Source organism: Bombina bombina, chromosome 5, assembly GCF_027579735.1.
Source record: "Bombina bombina isolate aBomBom1 chromosome 5, aBomBom1.pri, whole genome shotgun sequence".
Lineage (NCBI taxonomy): Eukaryota > Metazoa > Chordata > Amphibia > Anura > Bombinatoridae > Bombina > Bombina bombina.
In genome coordinates, this window is record NC_069503.1 from 309,104,136 (window position 1) to 309,122,769 (window position 18,634).

The 18,634-nt window shown below is 39.7% G+C and overlaps 1 protein-coding gene across 3 annotated transcripts in view; it reads left to right on the forward strand.

The window, feature by feature from the left end:
* The window catches only part of UMAD1 (UBAP1-MVB12-associated (UMA) domain containing 1), a 295,126-nt gene that overhangs the window by 240,900 nt on the left and 35,592 nt on the right, over positions 1-18,634 (forward strand). For 2 of the 3 annotated variants that reach the window (XM_053714091.1, XM_053714090.1), the window contains exon 3: positions 14,145-14,221. In XM_053714091.1, the coding sequence (XP_053570066.1) occupies positions 14,145-14,221 (77 nt within the window). The remainder of the gene's footprint in view (positions 1-14,144; positions 14,222-18,634) is intronic. The other variant, XM_053714092.1, reaches the window with a different exon arrangement.

Here is an 18,634-nt window from a genome sequence, read left to right on the forward strand (position 1 = left end):
CTGCTTAACTGATGACAGCAGGAGAAAGTTTGAGGTATGGAACCATTCTCCTAAGAAATCCTACACTCCCTGAGGACCGGACTCCTTGTGACCTGGGTGGGGCAAGATCTTTGTACTGTTTTGGACATTGATTTTAATAGTGTCACACTTTAAGGATTCATGTTTACTTTGCAAGCATTAGCCTCCCTCTACACAGTACATGTATTAGCTAGTTTTTTCCTGTTTGGGATTTCTCAGGAGAGCAAGAGTCTAGATCTTGGACACAGCCGGACAGGAGACACTGACTAGGGACCTCTAACCTTAGTCCTTACAGGGACGCAAAAAAATTTAATCATGAGTGGCTCCCACTGATAACAGTAAATTAAGCTCTATACTATACTGAGTGGAATTCAAATAACTTTTCTCCCAACCCTACCCTTGTTTACATACAACCACTCTTTCTTCCTGAATGCTATTCACTGCTTGAGAAGCCCGCTGCCCAGGATGTGAAGAGCGAAGGATGGGAGTGGGTTTTAAGTAAAAAAATTAATTTCTTTAAAATGGCAGCAAACTTTAAGGGTGTGGCTTATAATCAGGAGTGGCTTATACTCGGAAAAATACGGTATATGTATTGTACTTATATTTGCCATGAGTCAGGTTTATGTATATTTCTTTTTGCAGTCTTATCAGTTTCAAAATTGGGAATAATATTAAAGGGACACTGAACCCAAATTTTTTCTTTCATGATTCAGATAGAGCATGAAATTTTAAGCAACTTTCTAATTTACTCCTATTATCAATTTTTCTTCGTTCTCTTGCTATCTTTATTTTAAAAGCAGGAATGTAAATCTTAGCAGCCAGCCCATTTTAGGTTCAGCACCATGGATAGCGCTTGCTTATTTGATGCTTTCATTTACCCTCCAATAAGCAAGCATAACCCAGGTTCTCAACCAAAAATGGGCCGGCTCCTATGCATCATATTTCTGCTTTTGAAAAAAACATAGCAAGAGAACAAAGATAATTTGATAATAGGAGTAAATTAGAAAGTTGCTTAAAATTGCATGCTCTATCTGAGTCATGAAAGAAAAATTTGGGGTTTAGTGTCCCTTTAAGGAAGTTATTTTTTATTACCTGGGTTATAGTCTTTTCTTCAAATTTGACTGCTTTTTCATTAATTTTCGCAGGCAAAATTAGGCTCGTGAGGTCGCAAAATGCTGATATTTATTGCGTCATTCTTGGCGTGAGAATTTTTGGGCGCAAAGGTATGTTCGGTGACGCAAATTCATCATTTCCGGCGTTTTAGTTGACGCCAGGTTTCCTTACACAAGGTTGCTTCTGCCATGACGCGAGTTGCGTCATTTCCAGATGTTGTTAGCGCCAAAAAATTTCATTTTGCGTTGTGTGTCATACTTGGCGCCAAATAATTAATTTATTTAAACCCCACTTCCTATATGCCTCTTGCTCTTTTTTATGCTAAGAGGGCTATGCTGTTTGCATTTTTTCCCATTCCTGAAACTGCCATATAAGGAAATTGATAATTTTGCTTTATATGTTGTTTTTTTCTCTTACATTTTCAAGATGTCTCAATCTGATCCTGTCTCAGAAACCACTGTTGGAATCCTGCTGCCTGATAACAGTTCTACCAAAGATAAGTGTATCTGTTGTAAATTTGTGGAGATTATCTCTCCAGCTGTAATATGTAACAGTTGTCATGACAAGCTTTTGCATGCAGAGAATGTATCCTCCAGTATTAGTACAATGCCTGTTGTTCTTTCAAACTCTGATGTACATGATATCCCTGCGAATATAAAATATTTTTTTTGCTGATGCAATTCAGAAGGCTTCGTCTGCTATGACTGACAACATACTGAATTATCCTTCTCTGATGAGGATCTATCTGGTTCAGAAGATCCTTCCTCAGATATTGATACTGACAAATCTACTTATCTCTTTAAGATGGAGTATATTCGTAAAGAAGTGTTGGTTACTTTGGATATTGAGGATTCTAGTCCTCTTGTTACTAAAATTAGTAAATGTTTAAATAATGTTTACAAACCTCCTGTGGTTACTCCAGAGGTTTTTCCAGTTCCTGATGCTATTTCTGATATGATTTCTAAGGAATGGAATAGGCCTAGTACTTCTTCTATTCCTTCTTTTAGGTTTAAGAAGTTGTATCCTTTGCCAGCAGCTAGAGAAAAAATCCCCCAATGTTGATGGGGCTATTTCTACTCTTGCCAAAACGTACTACTATTCCTATAAGATAGTACTTCTTTTAAGGTTCCTTTAGATAGAAAACTTGAATCTTATCTAAGGAAAGCTTATTTATTTTCTGGCTATATTCTTAGGCCTGCTATATCCATGGCTGATGTTGCAGCTGCATCAACATTTTGGTTGGAAAGCTTAGCGCAACAGGAAACGGATTTTGATTTGTTTACCATTGTATGCTTGCTTCAACATGCTAATCATTTTATCTGTGATGCTATTTTTGATATCAAAATTGATGTTAAATCTATGTCTTTAGCTATTTTAGCTAGAAGAGCTTTGTGGCTTAAATATTGGAATGCTGACATGGTATCTAAGTCTAGATTACTATCTCTTTCTTTCCATGGTAATAATTTATTTGGTTCTCAGTTGGATTCAATTATCTCAACTATCACTGGGGGAAAGGGAGTTTTCTCCAACATAGGTGTGTCCGGTCCACGGCGTCATCCTTACTTGTGGGATATTCTCTTCCCCAACAGGAAATGGCAAAGAGCCCAGCAAAGCTGGTCACATGATCCCTCCTAGGCTCCGCCTACCCCAGTCATTCTCTTTGCCGTTGTACAGGCAACATCTCCACGGAGATGGCTTAGAGTTTTTTAGTGTTTAACTGTAGTTTTTATTATTCAATCAAGAGTTTGTTATTTTGAAATAGTGCTGGTATGTACTATTTACTCAGAAACAGAAAAGAGATGAAGATTTCTGTTTGTATGAGGAAAATGATTTTAGCAACCGTCACTAAAATCCATGGCTGTTCCACACAGGACTGTTGAGAGCAATTAACTTCAGTTGGGGGAACAGTGTGCAGTCTCTTGCTGCTTGAGGTATGACACATTCTAACAAGACGATGTAATGCTGGAAGCTGTCATTTTCCCTATGGGATCCGGTAAGCCATGTTTATTACGATTGTAAATAAGGGCTTCACATGGGCTTATTAAGACTGTAGACTTTTTCTGGGCTAAATCGATTCATTATTAACACATATTTAGCCTTGAGGAATCATTTTATTTGGGTATTTTGATATAATAATATCGGCAGGCACTGTTTTAGACACCTTATTCTTTAGGGGCTTTCCCAAAGCATAGGCAGAGTCTCATTTTCGCGCCGGTGTTGCGCACTTGTTTTTGAGAGGCATGGCATGCAGTCGCATGTGAGAGGAGCTCTGATACTTAGAAAAGACTTTCTGAAGGCGTCATTTGGTATCGTATTCCCCTTTGGGCTTGGTTGGGTCTCAGCAAAGCAGATACCAGGGACTGTAAAGGGGTTAAATATAAAAACGGTGGTGAAAATTTGGTGAATTTTGAACAATTCCTTCATGTTTTTTCGCAATTGCAGTAATAAAGTGTGTTCAGTTTAAAATTTAAAGTGACAGTAACGGTTTTATTTTAAAACGTTTTTTGTACTTTGTTATCAAGTTTATGCCTGTTTAACATGTCTGAACTACCAGATAGACTGTGTTCTGAATGTGGGGAAGCCAGAATTCCTATTCATTTAAATAAATGTGATTTATGTGACAATGACAATGATGCCCAAGATGATTCCTCAAGTGAGGGGAGTAAGCATGGTACTGCATCATTCCCTCCTTCGTCTACACGAGTCTTGCCCACTCAGGAGGCCCCTAGTACATCTAGCGCGCCAATACTCCTTACTATGCAACAATTAACGGCTGTAATGGACAATTCTGTCAAAAACATTTTAGCCAAAATGAACACTTATCAGCGTAAGCGCGACTGCTCTGTTTTAGATACTGAAGAGCATGACGACGCTAATAATAATGTTTCTGAAGGGCCCCTAACCCAGTCTGATGGGGCCAGGGAGGTTTTGTCTGAGGGAGAAATTACTGATTCAGGGAACATTTCTCAACAAGCTGAACCTGATGTGATTACATTTAAATTTAAGTTGGAACATCTCCGCATTCTGCTTAAGGAGGTATTATCCACTCTGGATGATTGTGACAAGTTGGTCATCCCAGAGAAACTATGTAAAATGGACAAGTTCCTAGAGGTGCCGGGGCTCCCAGAAGCTTTTCCTATACCCAAGCGGGTGGCGGACATTGTTAATAAAGAATGGGAAAGGCCCGGTATTCCTTTCGTCCCTCCCCCCATATTTAAAAAATTGTTTCCTATGGTCGACCCCAGAAAGGACTTATGGCAGACAGTCCCCAAGGTCGAGGGAGCGGTTTCCACTTTAAACAAACGCACCACTATACCCATAGAGGATAGTTGTGCTTTCAAAGATCCTATGGATAAAAAATTAGAAGGTTTGCTTAAAAAGATGTTTGTTCAGCAGGGTTACCTTCTACAACCAATTTCATGCGTTGTCCCTGTCGCTACAGCCGCATGTTTCTGGTTCGATGAGCTGATAAAGGCGGTCGATAGTGATTCTCCTCCTTATGAGGAGATTATGGACAGAATCAATGCTCTCAAATTGGCTAATTCTTTTACCCTAGACGCCACTTTGCAATTGGCTAGATTAGCGGCTAAGAATTCTGGGTTTGCTATTGTGGCGCGCAGAGCGCTTTGGTTGAAATCTTGGTCGGCTGATGCGTCTTCCAAGAACAAGCTACTTAACATTCCTTTCAAGGGGAAAACGCTGTTTGGCCCTGACTTGAAAGAGATTATCTCTGATATCACTGGGGGTAAGGGCCACGCCCTTCCTCAGGATCGGCCTTTCAAGACAAAAAATAAACCTAATTTTCGTCCCTTTCGTAGAAACGGACCAGCCCAAAGTGCTACGTCCTCTAAGCAAGAGGGTAATACTTCTCAAGCCAAGCCAGCTTGGAGACCAATGCAAGGCTGGAACAAGGGAAAACAGGCCAAGAAACCTGCCACTGCTACCAAGACAGCATGAAATGTTGGCCCCCGATCCGGGACCGGATCTGGTGGGGGGCAGACTCTCTCTCTTCGCTCAGGCTTGGGCAAGAGATGTTCTGGATCCTTGGGCACTAGAAATAGTCTCCCAAGGTTATCTTCTGGAATTCAAGGGGCTTCCCCCAAGGGGGAGGTTCCACAGGTCTCAGTTGTCTTCAGACCACATAAAAAGACAGGCATTCTTACATTGTGTAGAAGACCTGTTAAAAATGGGAGTGATTCATCCTGTTCCATTAAGAGAACAAGGGATGGGGTTCTACTCCAATCTGTTCATAGTTCCCAAAAAAGAGGGAACGTTCAGACCAATCTTAGATCTCAAGATCTTAAACAAGTTTCTCAAGGTTCCATCGTTCAAGATGGAAACCATTCGAACTATTCTTCCTTCCATCCAGGAAGGTCAATTCATGACCACGGTGGATTTAAAGGATGCGTATCTACATATTCCTATCCACAAGGAACATCATCGGTTCCTAAGGTTCGCATTCCTGGACAAGCATTACCAGTTCGTGGCGCTTCCTTTCGGATTAGCCACTGCTCCAAGGATTTTCACGAAGGTACTAGGGTCCCTTCTAGCTGTGCTAAGACCAAGGGGCATTGCTGTAGTACCTTACTTGGACGACATTCTAATTCAAGCGTCGTCCCTTACTCAAGCAAAGGCTCACACGGACATAGTCCTGGCCTTTCTCAGATCTCACGGATGGAAAGTGAACGTGGAAAAGAGTTCTCTATCTCCGTCAACAAGGGTTCCCTTCTTGGGAACAATAATAGACTCCTTAGAAATGAGGATATTTCTGACAGAGGCCAGAAAAACAAAGCTTCTAGACTCTTGTCGGATACTTCATTCCGTTCCTCTTCCTTCCATAGCTCAGTGCATGGAAGTGATCGGGTTGATGGTAGCGGCAATGGACATAGTTCCTTTTGCACGCATTCATCTAAGACCATTACAACTGTGCATGCTCAGTCAGTGGAATGGGGACTATACAGACTTGTCTCCGAAGATACAAGTAAATCAGAAGACCAGAGACTCACTCCGTTGGTGGCTGTCCCTGGACAACCTGTCACGAGGGATGACATTCCGCAGACCAGAGTGGGTCATTGTCACGACCGACGCCAGTCTGATGGGCTGGGGCGCGGTCTGGGGATCCCTGAAAGCTCAGGGTCTTTGGTCTCGGGAAGAATCTCTTCTACCGATAAATATTCTGGAACTGAGAGCGATATTCAATGCTCTCAAGGCTTGGCCTCAGCTAGCGAGGGCCAAGTTCATACGGTTTCAATCAGACAACATGACAACTGTTGCGTACATCAACCATCAGGGGGGAACAAGGAGTTCCCTGGCGATGGAAGAAGTGACCAAAATCATTCTATGGGCGGAGTCTCACTCCTGCCACCTGTCTGCTATCCACATCCCAGGAGTGGAAAATTGGGAAGCGGATTTTCTGAGTCGTCAGACATTGCATCCGGGGGAGTGGGAACTCCATCCGGAAATCTTTGCCCAAGTCACTCAGCTGTGGGGCATTCCAGACATGGATCTGATGGCCTCTCGTCAGAACTTCAAAGTTCCTTGCTACGGGTCCAGATCCAGGGATCCCAAGGCGGCTCTAGTGGATGCACTAGTAGCACCTTGGACCTTCAAACTAGCTTATGTGTTCCCGCCGTTTCCTCTCATCCCCAGGCTGGTAGCCAGGATCAATCAGGAGAGGGCGTCGGTGATCTTGATAGCTCCTGCGTGGCCACGCAGGACTTGGTATGCAGATCTGGTGAATATGTCATCGGCTCCACCTTGGAAGCTACCTTTGAGACGAGACCTTCTTGTTCAGGGTCCGTTCGAACATCCGAACCTGGTTTCACTCCAGCTGACTGCTTGGAGATTGAACGCTTGATCCTATCGAAGCGAGGGTTCTCAGATTCTGTTATCGATACTCTGGTTCAGGCCAGAAAGCCTGTAACTAGAAAGATTTACCACAAAATTGGGAAAAAATATATCTGTTGGTGTGAATCTAAAGGATTCCCTTGGGATAAGGTTAAGATTCCTAAGATTCTATCCTTCCTTCAAGAAGGATTGGAAAAAGGATTGTCTGCAAGTTCCCTGAAGGGACAGATTTCTGCCTTGTCTGTGTTACTTCACAAAAAGCTGGCAGCTGTGCCAGATGTTCAAGCCTTTGTTCAGGCTCTGGTTAGAATTAAGCCTGTTTACAAACCTTTGACTCCTCCTTGGAGTCTCAATTTAGTTCTTTCAGTTCTTCAGGGGGTTCCGTTTGAACCCTTACATTCCGTTGATATTAAGTTATTATCTTGGAAAGTTTTGTTTTTAGTTGCAATTTCTTCTGCTAGAAGAGTTTCAGAATTATCTGCTCTGCAGTGTTCTCCTCCTTATCTGGTGTTCCATGCAGATAAGGTGGTTTTACGTACTAAACCTGGTTTTCTTCCAAAAGTTGTTTCTAACAAAAACATTAACCAGGAGATTATCGTACCTTCTCTGTGTCCGAAACCAGTTTCAAAGAAGGAACGTTTGTTGCACAATTTGGATGTTGTTCGCGCTCTAAAATTCTATTTAGATGCTACAAAGGATTTTAGACAAACATCTTCCTTGTTTGTTGTTTATTCCGGTAAAAGGAGAGGTCAAAAAGCAACTTCTACCTCTCTCTCTTTTTGGATTAAAAGCATCATCAGATTGGCTTACGAGACTGCCGGACGGCAGCCTCCCGAAAGAATCACAGCTCATTCCACTGGGGCTGTGGCTTCCACATGGGCCTTCAAGAACGAGGCTTCTGTTGATCAGATATGTAGGGCAGCGACTTGGTCTTCACTGCACACTTTTACCAAATTTTACAAGTTTGATACTTTTGCTTCTTCTGAGGCTATTTTTGGGAGAAAGGTTTTGCAAGCCGTGGTGCCTTCCATTTAGGTGACCTGATTTGCTCCCTCCCTTCATCCGTGTCCTAAAGCTTTGGTATTGGTTCCCACAAGTAAGGATGACGCCGTGGACCGGACACACCTATGTTGGAGAAAACAGAATTTATGTTTACCTGATAAATTACTTTCTCCAACGGTGTGTCCGGTCCACGGCCCGCCCTGGTTTTTTTAATCAGGTCTGATAATTTATTTTCTTTAACTACAGTCACCACGGTACCATATGGTTTCTCCTATGCTAATATTCCTCCTTAACGTCGGTCGAATGACTGGGGTAGGCGGAGCCTAGGAGGGATCATGTGACCAGCTTTGCTGGGCTCTTTGCCATTTCCTGTTGGGGAAGAGAATATCCCACAAGTAAGGATGACGCCGTGGACCGGACACACCGTTGGAGAAAGTAATTTATCAGGTAAACATAAATTCTGTTTTTCTGCCTCAGGATATAGTCCTAAGGGTAAATCTAAAACCTTATTCAAGTTGGAATAGATCCAATCCCTTTAAGAAAGCAAAGCTATCCCCCAAGTCTGCATGAAGGTGCGGCCCTCATTTCAGCTCTGCTGGTGGGGGGGGCAGATTTATATTTTTTCAAAAACATTTGGACAAATTCTGTCCAAAATCAGTGTATTCAGAGTATTGTCTCTCAAGGGTATTGAATAGGATTCAGAGTAAGACCTCCTGTGAGAAGATTGTTTTCTCTCACACGTCCCTGTAAATCCAGTAAAGGCTCAAGCTTTTCTGAAGTGTGTTTTAGACCTGGAGCTTTCAGGGGTAATCATACCAGTTCCGTTTCAGGAACAGGTTCTGGGGTTTTATTCAAATCTATTCATTGTCCCAAAGAAAGAAAATTTATTCAGGCCAGTTCTGGATCTGAAATTTTGAATAGTTTTGTAAGAGTGTCATCTTTCAAATGCTAGCTATATGGACTGTTCTGCCTTTTGTTCAGACTGTTCTGCCTTTTGTTCAGCAAGGTCATTATATATCCACGATAGGCTTACAGGATACATATCTTCATATTCTGATTCATCCAGACCATTATCGGTTTTTGAGGTTCACTTTTCTAGACAAGCTTACCAATTTGTCGCTTTTCCATTTGGCCTAGCGACAGCTCCAAGTTTTTTCTCAAAGGTACTTGGTGTCCTACTCTCTGTATTCAGAGAACAGGGTATTACGATGCTCCTTATTTGGATGATATCTTGGTACTAGCTTAGTCTTTACATTCTGCCGAATCTCACACAAATCAACCAGTATTGTTTCTTCAAAGACATGGTTGGAGGATCAATTTACCTGAAAATTCCTTGATTCCTCAGACAAGGGTCACCTTTTTAGGTTTCCAGATAGATTCAGTGTCCATGACTCTTTCTATTAATAAGAGACAAATTAAATAGGTTTCAGCTTGTCAAAACCTTCAGTCTCAATCATTCTGTTTGCTTGTTAGGATACTGTCTGGGGATCTCTGACAGCACAAGGAGTTTGGAAACCTCAAGAGGCGAGGTTACCAATTAATATTTTAGAACTTCATGCTATTTTCAGGTCTCTTCAGGTTTGGCCTTTGTTGAAGAGAGAACCGTTCATTTGTTTTCAGACAGACAATATCACAACTGTGGCATATGTCAATCATCAAGATGGGACTCACAGTTTCCTAGCTATGAAAGAAGTATCTTGGATACTTTCTTGGGCAGAATCCAGGTCTTGTCTAATTTCTGCGGTATATATCCCAGGTATAGTCAATTGGAAAGTGTATTATCTCAGCCGTCAGACTTTACATCCGGGGGAGTGGTCTCTCCTTCCAGATGTGTTTTTTTCTGATTGTTCAGATGTTGGGTCTTCCAGAAATAGATCTGATGGCTTCCCATCTAAACAAGAATCTTCCCAGGTACTTGTTCAGTTCCAGGGATTCTCAGGCAGAGTCGATGGATGTGTTAGCAGTTCTTTGGTTTTACCAACCTGCTTATATTTTCCTGCCTCTAGGTTTTGGTATGCAGATCTTGTTCGGATGTCCAGTTACCAACCATGGCCACTTCCCTTAAGACCAGACCTTTTGTCTCAAGGTCAGTTTTTTCCATCAGGACCTCAAATCTTTAAATTTGAAAGTATGGAAATTGAAAGCTTAGTGCTTAGTCATAGAGGTTTCTCTGACTCAGTGATTAATACTATGTTACAGGCTCGTAAATCTGTTTCTAGGAATATTTCTTATCGAGTTTGGAAGACTTTAATTTTATTTTACAGTTTCTTCAGGATGGTCCTCCTTTTGAGCCTATCCATTGTTTGGATATTAAACTGCTTTCTTGGAAAGTGTTGTTCCTTTTGGCTATCTCTTCTGCTAGAAGACTTTCCAAATTATCTGCTCTTTCTTGTGAGTCTCCTTTTCTGATTTTCCATCAGGATAAGGCGGTTTTGCAGACTTCATTGAATTTCTTCCTAAGGTTGTGAATTCTAATAACATTAATAGGGAAATTGTTGTTCCCTCTTTTTGTCCTAATACTAAGAATTATTTGAAGAGATCCTTACATTCTTTGGATGTTGTTAGAGCTTTGAAATATTATGTTGAAGCTACTAAAGATTTCAGGAAGACTTCAAGTCTATTTGTTGTCTTTTCTGGTTCTAGGAAGGTCAGAAAGCTTCTGCCATTTCCTTGGCATCTTGGTTAAAGCTTTTGATTCATCAGGCTTATTTGGAGTCGGGTCAGGCCCCGCCTCAGAGAATCACAGCTCATTCTACTAGATCAGTCTACACTTTGTGATCTTTTAAGAATGAAGCTTCAGTTGATCAGATTTGCAAAGCAGCAACTTGGTCTTCTTTGCATACATTTACTAAATTCTACCATTTTGATGTGTTTGCCTCTTTGGAAGCAGTTTTTGTTAGAAAAGTTTTTCAAGCAGCTGTTTCAGTTTGATTCCTCTGCTTATGTTTTAAGTTTTTTTTCTTTTCAATTATGAGAAAAACTCATTTTTTGGATGTGGATTTAATTTTTTCAGCGGAAAATGGCTGTTTTATTTTATCCCTCCCTCTCTAGTGATTCTTCTGTGGAGTACCACATCTTGGGTATTCATATCCCATACGTCGCTAGCTCATGGACTCTTTCCAATTACATGAAAGAAAACATAATTTATGTAAGAACTTACCTGATAAATTCATTTCTTTCATATTGGCAAGAGTCCATGAGACCCACCCTGTTTTTGGTGGTTTTGAGTTTTTATATAAAGCACAATTTTTTTTCCAGTTCCTTTTTTGATGCTTTCTACTCTTTTTTTCTATCACCCCACTACTTGGCTATTCGTTAAACTGAATTGTGGGTGTGGTGAGGGGTGTATATATAGGCATTTTGAGGTTTGGGAAACTTTACCCCTCCTGGTAGGATTGTATATCCCATACGTCACTAGCTCATGGACTCTTGCCAATATGAAATAAATGAATTTATCAGGTAAATTCTTACATAGATTATGTTTTTTCTTATAATAAATTGATTTTGTTTTTTAATTGAATAGTTGCACAATATTAACCAGTTTTAAAACTTAAAGTGTTAGACTAAGCTTAGTTTGAAAATAACTTTATTCAGTATTCAGTAAGTAATTCAGGGCATTAGAATAAAGTATTTAGGGCAAGATTATGAATGGAGCTCTATCATTGGCATGAGGAGCATAAACGCGATTGCTGCGTTCTTTACGCTCAATTCTATATTACAAGTGGCACGCTTTTTAAATTACCGCAATTTCGTTTGCAAAATTATGGTAATTTATGCTCCCCATATTTTCTATGGCTCGTATTACAAGTTGAAAGTAAATGTAATGGATCAAACGCAATCGCATTTACCTCTCATACTTTTATGCAACCTTAAAGGTCGCATAAAAAGTTTGGCCAGAGGAAACAGTTGCACTGAGCTAGACTATTAACCCCTTAACTGCCACCCCATCACAAAGTAACCCACTACACTGTTAACCCCTAAACTGCAAAAAACATCTCAAAGTAACCCACCACATTATTAACCCCTAAACAACCACAACCCCTATTGCAAAGTAACCCACTAACATCTAAACCCCCTAACTTAAAATCCCAGAATAAACTAACCTTATCTTTAAAAAAATATATATAAAAACTTACCTAGAAAAGTTAAAAGAAACTAACATTACTTTAAAAAAAACTAAAAACCTTACATTTCATTATACACTGTGTGCAGAATTATTAGGCAAATGAGTATTTTGACCACATCATCCTCTTTATGCATGTTGTCTTACTCCAAGCTGTATAGGCTTGAAAGCCTACTACCAATTAAGCATATTAGGTGATGTGCATCTCTGTAATGAGAAGGGGTGTGGTCAAATGACATCAACACCCTATATCAGGTGTGCATAATTATTAGGCAACTTCCTTTCCTTTGGCAAAATGGGTCAAAAGAAGGACTTGACAGGCTCAGAAAAGTCAAAAATAGTGAGATATCTTGCAGAGGGATGCAGCACTCTTAAAATTGCAAAGCTTCTGAAGCTTGATCATCGAACAATCAAGCGTTTCATTCAAAATAGTCAACAGGGTCGCAAGAAGCGTGTGGAAAAACCAAGGCGCAAAATAACTGCCCATGAACTGAGAAAAGTCAAGCGTGCAGCTGCCAAGATGCCACTTGCCACCAGTTTGGCCATATTTCAGAGCTGCAACATCACTGGAGTGCCCAAAAGCACAAGGTGTGCAATACTCAGAGACATGGCCAAGGTAAGAAAGGCTGAAAGACGACCACCACTGAACAAGATACACAAGCTGAAACGTCAAGACTGGGCCAAGAAATATCTCAAGACTGATTTTTCTAAGGTTTTATGGACTGATGAAATGAGAGTGAGTCTTGATGGGCCAGATGGATGGGCCCGTGGCTAGATTGGTAAAGGGCAGAGAGCTCCAGTCCGACTCAGACGCCAGCAAGGTGGAGGTGGAGTACTGGTTTGGGCTGGTATCATCAAAGATGAGCTTGTGGGGCCTTTTCGGGTTGAGGATGGAGTCAAGCTCAACTCCCAGACCTACTGCCAGTTTCTGGAAGACACCTTCTTCAAGCAGTGGTACAGGAAGAAGTCTGCATCCTTCAAGAAAAACATGATTTTCATGCAGGACAATGCTCCATCACACGCGTCCAAGTACTCCACAGCGTGGCTGGCAAGAAAGGGTATAAAAGAAGAAAATCTAATGACATGGCCTCCTTGTTCACCTGATCTGAACCCCATTGAGAACCTGTGGTCCATCATCAAATGTGAGATTTACAAGGAGGGAAAACAGTACACCTCTCTGAACAGTGTCTGGGAGGCTGTGGTTGCTGCTGCACGCAATGTTGATGGTGAACAGATCAAAACACTGACAGAATCCATGGATGGCAGGCTTTTGAGTGTCCTTGCAAAGAAAGGTGGCTATATTGGTCACTGATTTGTTTTTGTTTTGTTTTTGAATGTCAGAAATGTATATTTGTGAATGTTGAGATGTTATATTGGTTTCACTGGTAAAAATAAATAATTGAAATGGGTATATATTTGTTTTTTGTTAAGTTGCCTAATAATTATGCACAGTAATAGTCACCTGCACACACAGATATCCCCCTAAAATAGCTATAACTAAAAACAAACTAAAAACTACTTCCAAAACTATTCAGCTTTGATATTAATGAGTTTTTTGGGTTCATTGAGAACATGGTTGTTGTTCAATAATAAAATTAATCCTCAAAAATACAACTTGCCTAATAATTCTGCACTCCCTGTAGATACAAATAAAAAAAACAGTTATGCCTATTCTAAAACCCCACTGAAAAAAAACCCAACCAAAATTAAAAAACGTATACCAACACTAAACTACAGATATAGCCCTTAAAATGGCCTTTTGTAGGGCATTGTCAGCTCTTTTTGTGAGAACAAAAGTCAATGGGAGAGTTAACGCGATCACAATATGCTAACTTCTGCTTTGTGCGCACGTTGGGTTAGTGTGCGAGCGATAAATAATTACTTTCAACTTGTAATACCCGACTAGCACAAAGCGCATAATTCGAGCAAAGTTAGTGTGCGAGCGGTAGCGGAAATTACTGCTCCACTTGTAATCTAGCCCTTATTGTTTCCTAAAATTTAATAAGCAACTTCACAGTAATTTTCTTGTGTTTCTATACAGGACAGACCTCTAATGAACAAAGAATAGGAAGGCCTCCCTTTCCTGTGTCTGATTTTACCTATAATCCACCTTTCCAGGTATGTTTTAAATAAAGTACAATTAAAGGGCTCTGTTCAATGATATGTGTGTAAAGGATTTCAAGACATGATTTTACATTCTGTTAAGCAGCCAAGTCCCAGTAGTTTTTCAGTAGTAAAAGCTTTGGAATTTAAGAACGGTCTAGAAATAATAGAAGAGTGTGCATTACCAGTGAGCAGTGTCATTGAACTTTTCCTGAGGCATGCAACATTGAAGTAATTCCTGTTTGTGTCTAAAAGGCTTTTCTTAGTATTACTCAGTAGTGAATGTGGTGCATATGGTATTCACTCATATTGGACATTTTTATCTTTTACTGTTTAAATGTTCACAATAATTTTGAGTGAACATTAGAGATGCAAACTTGAAAAGCTAATTCCTCTCATTATGCCAAACATATTGTAACCACTGACAGTGAAATTAACATATGTCTTGTAAAATATATATTTATTTTTTTCACAGAATACTTTCTTTCTTTATTATTTTTATTAACCCCTTAAGGCAGGGCTTGACAAACCCAGGAGCCTGGAAGCCATCTATATACAAATCCAACTGCCTGGCTCCTAAATATTCTTACTGGCTCCTAATTTTTAAACAGATTTGTTAAGCACTGCTTTAAAGACCAATGACATACCCTGTTTGTCGCTAGTCTTTCTACGGGGAATGCTTTATCATTAGCTATTACGGTGACCAGAAGGGAGGAGGTAGGGTATTATAAACAAGAAAACACTTAATGACTGGCGACACACATGGTACGTCGCGGTCATTAATGGGAAAAGGTAACAAAAAATAAATTAAAATTATTATTTCAAGATTACAGTAGAATTGCATAATTGAAAAGTGCAAAATAAAAAGACAATGGAATAATACTAATTTTGCATGAACAATAGATTTTTTTTCTAGCTAATTGCGAAATGTCCTATATTTTGCTGGTCCTCTGTATCATGTGACAAACATCACATATGCATATACATGTATACACTTTGAACTCTTGCACATGCTTAGTAGGAGCTGGTGCTTCAGAAAGTGTGCATATAAACACACTGCACAATTTAATAATGGAATTAGAAACTCTTTAAAAACTGCATGCGCTAACTGAATCATTAAAGTATAATTTTTACTTAAAGGGGCATGATACCCAAATGTTGAAACACTTGAAAGTGGTGCAGCATAGCTGTAAAAACTGACTAGAAAATATCACCTGAAACATCTCTATGTAAAAAAGAAAGATATTTTACCTCAAAAATTCCTCAGTAGCCACATCCCATTGTAAAGGACTTCTAAGCAGCAAATCAATATGTCTGTCCCAGGACAGCTAAGGGAGTGAGCTTACGTGCACTCTCATCTTATTTCCCTATTCAGTTTAAGGAAGTTTACTATGAAATCTCATGAAAATTAAGTGAAATCTCATGAGATCACAGTAAAAGAGTTCATGACCTCAGCACTGCTGATGCTGATTGGCTGCAATTCATTTCTTCATATATTTTTTAATTTTTTTTTTACCTGCAGCTGAGCAGCAGCTGAGCAGCAGCTGAAGTATATTGTTTTACACAGAACTTACTCTGCTGAGCTGAGGAAATTGTGAGGTAAAATATCTTCCTTTTTTATATAGAGGTGATATTTCTTTCATGTAATTAGTCCATGAGCTAGTGATGTATGGAATATACATTCCTACCAGGAGGGGCAAAGTTTCCCAAACTTCAAAATGCCTATAAATACACCCCTCACCACACCCACAATTCAGTTTTACAAACTTTGCCTCCCATGGAGGTGGTGAAGTAAGTTTGTGCTAGATTCTACGTTGATATGCGCTTCGCAGCAGGCTGAAGCCCGGTTTTCCTCTCAGAGTTCAGTGAATGTCAGAGGGATGTGAAGAGAGTATTGCCTATTTGAATACCATGGTCTTCCTCTAGGGGATCTATTTCATATGTTCTCTGTTATCGGTCGTAGAGATTTCTTCTCCTAACTCCCTTTTCAGATCGACAATATACTCTTATATACCATTACCTCTACTGATTCTCGTTTCAGTACTGGTTTGGCTATCTACTATATGTAGATGAGTGTCTTAGGGTAAGTATGTCTTATTTCTATTTTTGACACTCAAAGCTATGGTTGGGCACTTTATATGTAAAGTTCTAAATATATGTGTTTAAACTTATATTTGCCATGATTCAGGATAATCAGTATTCCTTCATTCAGACTGTTAGTTTCATTTTTTTGGGGGGGAAAATGCATATAAATTTTATTTTTCTTACCTTAAAATTTTCAATTTACTTTTTTTCAAATTTGCGGGCTGTTAGGCTCACGGGTGAAGAAAATACTTCTATTTATTGCGTCATTCTTGGCGCAAGACTTTTTTGGCGCAAAAATTTCATCATTTCCGGCATCATAGTTGGCACCGGAAGTTTTCACGTAATTGCGTCATTTTTTTGACGTATGTGTATTGCGGACTTTTTTTGGCGCCAAAATATGTGGGCGTTATACTTGGCGCCAAAAATGTGGGCGTCATACTTGGCGCCAGTTTTTTTCACATTATTTTAGTCTCACTTTTTAGTTGCTTCTGGTTTTCTAGAGGCTTGTTTTGTTTTGCATTTTTTCCCATTCCTGAAACTGCCATTTAAGGAATTTGATAATTTTGCTTTATATGTTGTTTTTTCTATTACATATTGCAAGATGTCACTACCTGACCCTGGATCAGAATCTACTTCTGGAAAAGCGCTGCCTGATGTCGGTTCTACCAAAGCTAAGTGCATTTGTTGTAAACTTTTGGTAACGTTTCCTCCGGCTGTAGTTTGTGTTAGTTGTCATGATAAGCTATCCAACGCTGGTAATATTTCCATTAGTAATAATCCATTACCTGTTGTTGTTCCTTCAACATCTAATGTTCAGGATGTTCCTGTTAATGTTAAAGAATTTGTTTCTAATTCTATTCGGAAGGCTCTTCTAGTAAACGTAAGAGGTCTTTTAAAACTTCACATATTTCAGATGAATTTTTAAATGACCGCCATCATTCTGACTTATCTATTTCTGATGAGGATCTTTCTGGTTCAGAAGATTCTACCTCACATATTGACACTGATAAATCTTCATATTTGTTTAAGATGGAGTTTATTCGTTCTTTACTTAAAGAAGTGTTGATTGCATTAGATATGGAGGAGTCTAGTCCTCTTGATATTAAAACTACTAAACGTTTAAATTCAGTTTTTAAACCTCATGTAGTTATTCCAGAAGTTTTTTCCAGTTCCTGATGCTATTTCAGAAGTAATTTCTAGGGAATGGAATAGTCTGGGTACTTTATTTACTCCTCCAAGGTTTAAGAAATTGTACCCTTTGCCATCTGATAGATTAGAGTTTTGGGAGAAAATCCCCAAAGTTGATGGGGCTATCTCTACTCTTGCTAAACGTACTACTATTCCTACGGCAGATAGTACTTCGTTTAAGGATCCTTTAGATAGGAAGCTTGAATCCTTTCTAAGGAAGGCTTATTTATGTTCAGGTAATCTTCTTAGACCTGCTTTTTCTTTGGCTGATGTTGCTGCAGCTTCAACTTTCTGGTTGGAGGCTTTAGCACAACAAGTGTCAGACCATAATGCTTATAGCATTGTTAAACTCCTTAACATGCTAATAACTTTATTTGTGATGCCATTTTCGATATCATCAGAATTGATGTCAGATATGTGTCTTTAGCTATTTTAGCTAGAAGAGCTTTATGGCTTAAGTCTTGGAATGCAGATATGACTTCTAAGTCAACTTTGCTTTCTCTTTCTTTCCAAGGTAATAAATTATTTGGTTCTCAGTTAGACTCAATAATTTCAACTGTTACTGGGGGGAAGGGAGCCTTTTTACCTCAGGATAAAAAATCTAAAGGTAAATATAGGGCTGCTAATCGTTTTCGTTCCTTTCGTCAGAATAAGGAACAAAAGCCTGACCCTTCCTCTAAAGGAACAGTTTCCATTTGGAAACCTTCTCCAGTCTGGAATAAATCCAAGCCTTTTAGAAAGTCAAAACCAGCTCCCAAATCCGCATGAAGGTGCAGCCCTCATTCCAACACAGCTGGTAGGGGGCAGGTTACGATTTTTCAAAGATGTTTGGATCAATTCGATTCAAAGTCTTTGGATTCAGAACATTGTTTCACAATGGTACAGAATAGGTTTCAAGATAAGACCACCTGTGAGAAGATTCTTTCTTTCACGCATTCCAGTAAACCCAGTAAAGGCTCAAGCGTTTCTGGAATGTGTTTCAGATCTGGAGTCAGCTGGGGTAATTGTGCCAGTTCCAGTTCTGGAACAGTGCCTGGGGTTTTATTCAAATCTGTTCATTGTTCCAAAGAAAGAGAATTCTTTCAGACCAGTTCTGGATCTAAAAATATTGAATTGTTATGTAAGGATACCAACATTCAAGATGGTTACTATAAG